Here is a 7,991-nt window from a genome sequence, read left to right on the forward strand (position 1 = left end):
AGTTATTTAAACCAAAATTTTGTTGAGTCTTGTGAACTGTTTAAGTGATCTGCTGGTGCCATGGTTGTGCATCTTCCTTATGATGCTTGAATGTTTACTAACTACTTACTTAAAGGGTGCTCTTATGCTTTTCCCTTAGGATGTTTCAGACATGCGTCTCGCTCAGGACGTTTTGGACGATTGCCTACGTCTCCCTTAGGGCTTTTAGCAGATATCATTCGTCTCCCTTAGGATGTTTTGGGCGGTTGCCTACATCTCTCTTAGGATGTTTTGGCAGATTGCCTACGTTTCCCTTAGGACTTTTTGGAGGGTTGTCTTACGTCTTCTTAGGACGTTTTGGACGGTTGCCTACATTTCCCTTAGGGCGTTTTGGCAGATTACCTATGTTTCCTTTAGGACATTTTGACGTGTTGTCCTACGTCTTCTTAGGACGTCTTCTTGCATCTCCCTTAGGATGCTTTGGATATTCTCTCAAACACTTGATTGAATGAAAATTTGAACTTGCATTTGATGTTTGTGTGATTACATCGCTTTATTGAATGGAAATAAATAGATGCAATTACATTGGATGTCGTTCTTCTTTAACTGCATTGGAGAGGGTTTGGTCACTAGCTAGTGGTTTGAGCAGGAGAGTGGGCGCTTCATGGATACCTTTGAAGGTGATGGGCATTCCACCATCTTGGAATTTCCTTGCCTTTAGGGGTATCTAGCATATAGCTTCCTCTGCCCCCAGTTCAACAAATCATGTAAAGACCTTCCCAACTGGGTTTCATCTTTTTTGAGCCTTGCCTTTGTGCTGTAATAAAGGTTTTTCTTAGCACAAGGCCTCCAGGTTAGAATTGTCTAACTTTGGCTCTTTTGTTGTAGTAGGACATCAACTGTTGTTGATAAGCTGTAAATCAAACAATGGCCTTTTCTCTTTCTTCCTGGAGTAGGTTGAGGTTGACCTTCATCTGCTCACAATTCTGATCCAGGTTGCCCATCTCAATGCTCATGGATGGAATAGTGATATAAGGTGGAATGATTGCTTCAATTTCGTAGGCGAAGGAAAATGAGGTTTTGCCAGTTGATCTTCTTTTGGTGATGCGATAAGCCTACAGGACGTAAGGCAGTTCATCAACCCATTTTCCTTCAACGTCTTTCAGTCTTTTCTTCAAGCAATCCCCCATGATCTTGTTAGATGCCTCTGCCTGGCCATTGCCTTGCAGATATTTAGGAGTTGACATGTGGTTCTTAATGCCGTACTTTGCAAAAAATGCGGTGATATGCTTAATAATGAATTGGGACCTGTTGTCAGTAACCAACAACTATGGGCAGCCGAAACGGCAGATAATGTTCTTCCAAACAAATCACTCCTCGTCGACTTCTTTAGTAGATGATAGAGCTTCGACCTCGATCCATTTAGTAAAGTAGTCTGTGGCGACAATCATCATGTCTTTCTTGGTAGGTGCCTCCAGCATGAGTCCCACTATGTCAATGCCCTATTGCATGAATGGCATTGGGCTGTTTTGTCGGTGGTACACTTCAGCAGGCAAGCTAGGAATCGGCTTGTATCGTTTGCATCGGTTGTGTCTTATGGTAGGTCATAAGTAGTCTATGCTTAGAGCTTTCTAAGTGAATGATCTGACCCCAGAATGGTTGACACACTGGCCATCATGGATTTTACAGAGCACTTTAAGAGTTTGCAGATATTTGATGCAGGTGAGATGAGGGCCAGAATATGACCTTTGAACAAACTTGTTGTCCTTCATGTAGTATCTTGCAGCTTTCTGCTTGATTTTTCTTGCTTCGGACTTCTCCCTTGGTAATTTTTTTTTTTACCGAGTAGTCGATGATGGGGTCTTGCCAGTTGGAATCCTCATTGATCTGCATTAGGTTCAGCAGCTTTGCTTCTTCAATGCTTCGCTGATCAAGGTGATCGATCGGATTTGAACGTCAAATTTGGGTATCCAGCGCTGATCCCAGGCTTGCTAGCACATCCACATGTGTGTTTTTGCCCGGAAATTTTGTTGGATAGTGAAGGTAGGGAATGCCTTCAAAATCTGTTAGAATTTGTCTAGGTACTGGATCATCCTTAGATGTTTTGCCATATACTCCTCTTGCGTTTGATTGGGGATTAGCTGAGAATCTGAGTAGATGGCTAACCTTTTGATCTACAGCTCCTTTGTCGATCACAGGCCAGCGAGCAACGCCTCGTATTCTGCTTCGTTGTTTGAGGCTAGAAAGCCCATCATCATGACTTGCTCCAACAAGGTTCCGTCTAGGGTGATTATAATGACGACTGCTCTAGCTCCCTTATGATTTGACCCTCTGTCTATGCGCAACTGCCACATGTCTTTGGGCATGTCAAGATTGGCGGAGGAGGTCTCATCTTCTCTCGAACTTTCCTTGGGTCTTTTAACCATCTTCTCTTTTTTAGCTGATGGAGTGAACTCTGTAATGAAATCTGTTAAAGCCTGAGCTTTTATAGCAGTCTTCGGCCGGTAGAGGAAGTCGTATTGACTTAATTCGATAGCCCACTTCATGAGTAGCTGAGAAGCGTCGAGACTATGAAGAAGCATCCTCAAAGGAAATTTTATCATGACGATGATTCACTGAGCTTGGTAGTAGGGTCTTAAATTTCTCATGGGAAAATATTCGTATATAGATTCTTCACCCTTCGAGCTTCCTTCTCTCTCTTTCTTGATTCTTACGAAATAAATAGGAGTAAAAGACCACACCCGTGGAGGGGGGGTGTTTTGCAAAGGCCCTTCGATGCCTAAGTTAGTTCAATTGGATCTTTGAGGAAAGATGCGGCAATAGCTAAAGTGGACGGAGTTTTCTCTCACGCAGAGAGCTGGGTTGCCGAAACTGTGTGAGGAGAGATAGAGAGAGAGCGGCAGAGAGAGAGAGAGAGAGAGAGAGAGAGAGAGAGAGAGAGAGAGAGAGGGTTTTTAGAACTAGGTTTAGAATTAGAGAAGAATTTATAATTACCTCGAATGTCTTGTGTGGCTATGTATTTATAGCCTCCTTGTGTGCTAGGGTTTTGGGAGAATAATCCTTGTTTGGTTAGGATTATTCTTCCCAAAAAAGATTATAGGAATTACTCCAAGAGATTTGGTGGAGATTGGTTCCTTGATTTAAGAAGATATTCCTATATTAAATCGAAGATAATTTTCCTAATTAAATACGAATTTATTAGGATAATTAGTTTGACCTAAGGAATATTCCTATTCCACGTGTCGTCTTCTTATTAGCTAGTGAAATATATGCTTCCACAAATACATCAAAGGTTACTCTATTATTGACCATAATCTAAAACAAGACATTTGTGCTCCTCAATTTGGAACAGTATTCTTTTTGGAGCTGAATTGCTTGCAAAGGGAATGACCTGGAGGGTTGGAAAAGGTGATTTGGTCAAATTTTGGATAGATAAATGGCTATTTGATACACCTTTAATGCAACATAATGGGGTGTTGAATATATAGGAATTGAATTGCAGCGATGATAGCTTTTTTAGGAATGGTTGGTAGAACGTGGACCAGCTCAGGAATGCTCTTACTGAAGATTTGGTTCAAAAAATCACTGTTGCCCCTGTTAGGTTTGGGAACTCTGTACATAATGCTCAAATATGAGGTTTTTCTTCAAATGACTTATTCTCTGTTAAATCTACATACCTATTTTTTTTTAGAGACTTGGGAGATGTTGATCTTTTTTGGAAGGACTTATGGAGAATGAAAATCCCTCCTAAAATACAGATCTTCATTGGCTGGCTTATTAAGATAAAATCTTGTCCAATGAGCAAAGAACCAAGAGGAATCTAACTTCTGATCCTTCTTGTTTCTTTGTGTTTGGCAAACTTAATATGTTATTCATATTCTCAGGGACTGTCCCATGTCTATAATGATATGGAAATCTATCTTAAACTTACACTCTTCTCCTCATTTCTTCCTCTCAAAGCTAAAACCTTAGTTCTTAGGCAATTTACTCTCTAAGGTTAAAGGCCTTGATGGTATTGGGTGGGATGTTATTTTTGCCATTACATGTTGGTATATTTGGAATTGGCGTAACAAGCAGATTTTTAATGTTGAAGTGGATATGCCTTTTAATCCCAGAAAAATCATTTTTACTGAGGTTGTTGAGTGGGTTAAAGTCGCTAATGGCTTTGCTGAGAAACTTGACAGAATACATGTTTTTAGGCTTGGGACCCTCATACAATTGGCCAACTTAAGCTGAATGTGGATGGTTCTAGAAGGGCTGCCACTAATATCATTGGAGCATGAGGTGTTATTCGGGGCTCTTCAAGAGACTAGATTGCTAGTTTTGCTTTGAATTTAGGCTAAGGTCATATCCTGGAGGCTGAGGTTTGGGGTCTATATTTTGGTCTAAAGCTTGCTGTTGAGAAAGGTATCACTAACCTTGCTATTGAAAAGGATGCTACTGTTGTTGTCTCACTTGTTCAACAAATCAACTCATTGCAATGTCATCCTCTTGCTGCTTTGGTGCATAGTTGTTGTGATCTCATGAGACAAATTGAAATTTGTCCCCTTGTCTACATTTACAGGGAAAAAATTGTGTTGTGGATTATTTAGCAAATTGGAGTTATAATCTGGACTTGGAAATTTGCTTCTTTGATGAGACTCCTGTCTGGGTTAGAGCTCTATTGGTGGATGACTTGCTTGGTCTTGCTAGGCCTCGCCTGATGCGCAATGTTTAGTTGTTATTTTCTGGGGGTTTCCCCCTATTTCACCCAAAAAAAAAAAAAAACTTTAAATTAATCAAATCTGTATGGATAAAAGGTTCTTCCCTTGTCGATTATTGCTTTTGTAGTCTTGTTTGAGATTCGTGTCTACACATCTTTGATCTATTCCTGAAGTTTATTTTTAATGAATATTGCTGTTTTATTTTTTTTATTTTTTAAAAACACTTGAGTAGAAAGAAAACGAAGTCAATACCCAAACCAACTAGCCTAATAAAACAACTTTTATATATCTTTATATTTTTTTGAAAACTGAAGTAAAATTACAAAGATGATCCTCTGGATCCTAATATCATACAAAACAACTTTTATTTATATATGTTTGATATGTACGCATATATATGTTTGACGTACATATATATATGTTTGGGTTATGGATGGAGTTCAAAAGCAAAGCTTTTGAAAGAGGAAATCAAATTTACAGGACAGTAGTCTTAAACCAAAATGTCGGTCTCTTTACTCTCCACTGCTTTTACACTGGAAGTGTAAGTATATCCACGAGCACAGTACCAAAAATACGCAAAATTCAGCACCCCAAGCGCGGCTATAAGAATGAAGAAATAGTCCAGTCTGCCGGCATTGATATCATTGTCCAACCAGTTGGGCTCCCCATGCTTCCCTGTAACACTGTACACAATGCTCACGATCAAGGTGCTCAAATAAGTAGCCCCAGCAATGCAAAGATAGATCAGAGAATTCCCAATGCTCCTCATCTTCTCAGGAAACTCCTTGTTGTACAATTCAATGTGCCCAACAAAGCCAAACAACTCAACCATGCCAAGGAACATTAGCTGTGGAAATAGCCAAAACACTGACATGGGAGCAACGCCATCTGCTGAAGCTTGTGACAACGCAGAAGCTCTTCTCTGTTGCTCAACCAGTCCAGCAACCACCGCGAACAGAATCGAGAACAAATACCCAAGTCCTATTCTTTGGAGAGTTGTGATGCCGTTTTCATGGTTGGTGATCTTTCTGAGGGCTGGTTGAAGGACACGGTTGTACAATGGGATGCACAGGCATAATGTGATCAATGACATGACTTTGATTGACCCAGCAGGCATTTCAAAATTGGGTCCAATGTGCCTGTCCATTTTGAGGGCTTGTGACACTACAAATGTTCCTTCTTGTGAAGAGGTCATGAAGCAGATGCAACCAGAAGCCCATATTGGGAGGATTTTCATGAAGCATATCACCTCTTCAACCTGTTGGATGCTGCACAGCCTCCATGGATTTGCACAAGACCCATCATCTTTTAGGTCATCGTCCACTACTAAAGCTGCTTTCTTCAAGGAGCTGAGCCACCAAAGTAGTGCCAAATGAGAATTAGTAAAAGAACAAGCAAGCAATGTAAGACAAAATGAACCCATCAAGCTTTACCTGAATTTTGTAGTGAGAGAGTGCTTGAAGAGCACCAAATTTCCATCCGATGAAACATCCAAGAAAACCCCACAAACCCTTTCGTCGTTGTGAAGCTTAAGATGGCGCTTCGTGTAGGCAGCAACAAGAACTTGTGCAAAGCTGATAAATGTTGTTCCTTCTGGCTTCACATGGTGGTAAATTTTGGAGCCAGCCAAAAACAGGGGAATTACAGATGACATGAGGAGGGTGGGGATCCCAAAACCCAAGGCCCAGCTAACAGAGTCTTGAATGTAGACCACTAGGGTTTGGTTGATCAACATTATCACTGTGGATGAAGCATAGTACCAATTCAAAAAGCAATGGACTGATTTTCTGCCTTCCACAGTGGTTGAGTCAAATTGGTCAACGCTAAAGGGAGTGCTGCAGGGCGCTATTCCACCTGTGCCTATGGCTAGCAAAGATAGCCCAGCAAGCAAGCAACCTAGTTGGGTTTTTGTGTTGGAGACACATTGTACAAGATGTTTTTGACCATCAAGGATGCAAGGTGGCGGTCTTAATTGTGGCACAAAGGCTGACATAGTTATTGTTACCATCCCCTAATACACATGATATATCATAATTAGGACCCAATTAAGCTAATTAACCATGATAAATTAATGTGAGATATAGGGATGGCAATTTTCCCTACGGCCGGTAAGGGTCTTCGCGGGGATTCGACCCCTAATGGGTCGGGTATGAAGGACAAAAAAGGGGTATGGGGAATTTTTGGGGTATAGTGTTCGGGGAGGGGCGGGGATGGTATTTTAATCCCCAACCCGAACCTATATATATATATATATCGTAGTATATATAAATATGCTATTAAAGTGATTGTACCAACTAAGTTTTATATTATTATATTATTATATTATTATATTATATACTTATATAATTTATACAAATCTTAAGTCACACTACTTATTTATTTAGTTAACTTCCAATACATATATAAACATTCTTATAAGTATATATATTATATATATTCATTGTCTTGCCTTAGTACTTTTTTTTTCTTCAACAAAATAGTTATATATATATATATATTGATTTTTTCTTTCGTAATGGGGCGGGTCGGGGAACCCATTCCCTAATGAAGGAGGGGATGGGGAATCCCTGATATGAATATTGCGGGTATGAAGACAGGGATAGAGATGAAAATGGCATACCCACCCTCGATTCGACCCATTGCCATCCCTAGTGAGATAGATGTTGATTAATTGTTTACCAGAAGACTTGCAAGGGAAGCCAGAGCAATGGTGAGAAATTTGCCAAGGTAGATATCAGCAACTGAGGCACCAACGACTGTCAATAAACAGTAGACGCCTGTCCAAATGTTGAGAATATTGGCAGCAGAAACCTGATCCATGTGATACTCTCTCACCAAATACACCATAAAATTTGTTTGCAACCCATATGTTGCCATCTTTATAATTGATTCATTACCTGCAAAAATAAAAAATAGAAAATAGTCTCAATTTATAAAACTTTTCAATTTTCTTGAATTCCAAGCACATATATAATATTTTATCACTTATATGAAGGAAATTGAGGTTCCACCCCAAAACCAATTGGCAATAGGAGGAGTGATCCAACTCCTTATAAGTCCTTGCAAGGTTTTCCTCCTTCCCAAATCGCTCATATTATAATTTATATGAAAGTATATAGCATCATACATAATATATCAATAAGTACCTAAGATGTAAGGTACGGCCTTCCATCCATTCTTTCTTCTTTGGACTGTGATTGCATCCTTTTGTTGCAACAATGGCTCGGAGGAGGGAGACTCATGGGAAGGCATTGATTTGCGTTTGCTGAAGCAGGAGGACAAGAAAGAGCTGCTTTTACCCCCTGCCAT

At 40.0% G+C, this 7,991-nt stretch overlaps 1 protein-coding gene across 1 annotated transcript; it reads right to left on the reverse strand.

Moving 5' to 3' along the window:
- Nucleotides 1-5,172: 5,172 nt before the first annotated feature.
- Nucleotides 5,173-7,991, reverse strand: LOC117616910 (protein NRT1/ PTR FAMILY 2.13-like). Its single transcript, XM_034346271.1, has 4 exons — nt 7,829-7,991; nt 7,362-7,579; nt 6,116-6,693; nt 5,173-6,031 (listed from the first exon to the last, which is right to left on the reverse strand). Exons 1-4 carry the CDS (start codon nt 7,989-7,991, stop codon nt 5,173-5,175), a joined length of 1,818 nt encoding a protein of 605 aa, XP_034202162.1.

Source organism: Prunus dulcis, chromosome 1 (assembly GCF_902201215.1).
Source record: "Prunus dulcis chromosome 1, ALMONDv2, whole genome shotgun sequence".
NCBI classification, from domain to species: domain Eukaryota; kingdom Viridiplantae; phylum Streptophyta; class Magnoliopsida; order Rosales; family Rosaceae; genus Prunus; species Prunus dulcis.

What these genes read in the sequence shown, in the direction of transcription:
- LOC117616910 (XM_034346271.1), bottom strand. Translation starts at nt 7,991, where the DNA reads ATGGCAGGGGGTAAAAGCAGCTCTTTCTTGTCCTCCTGCTTCAGCAAA. An exon ending in GGCCGTACCTTACATCTTAG is followed by an intron (nt 7,580 to 7,828) that starts GTACTTATTGAT and finishes TTATTTTTGCAG; the next exon opens with GTAATGAATCAATTATAAAG. An exon ending in CTTCCCTTGCAAGTCTTCTG is followed by an intron (nt 6,694 to 7,361) that starts GTAAACAATTAA and finishes CATGTGTATTAG; the next exon opens with GGGATGGTAACAATAACTAT.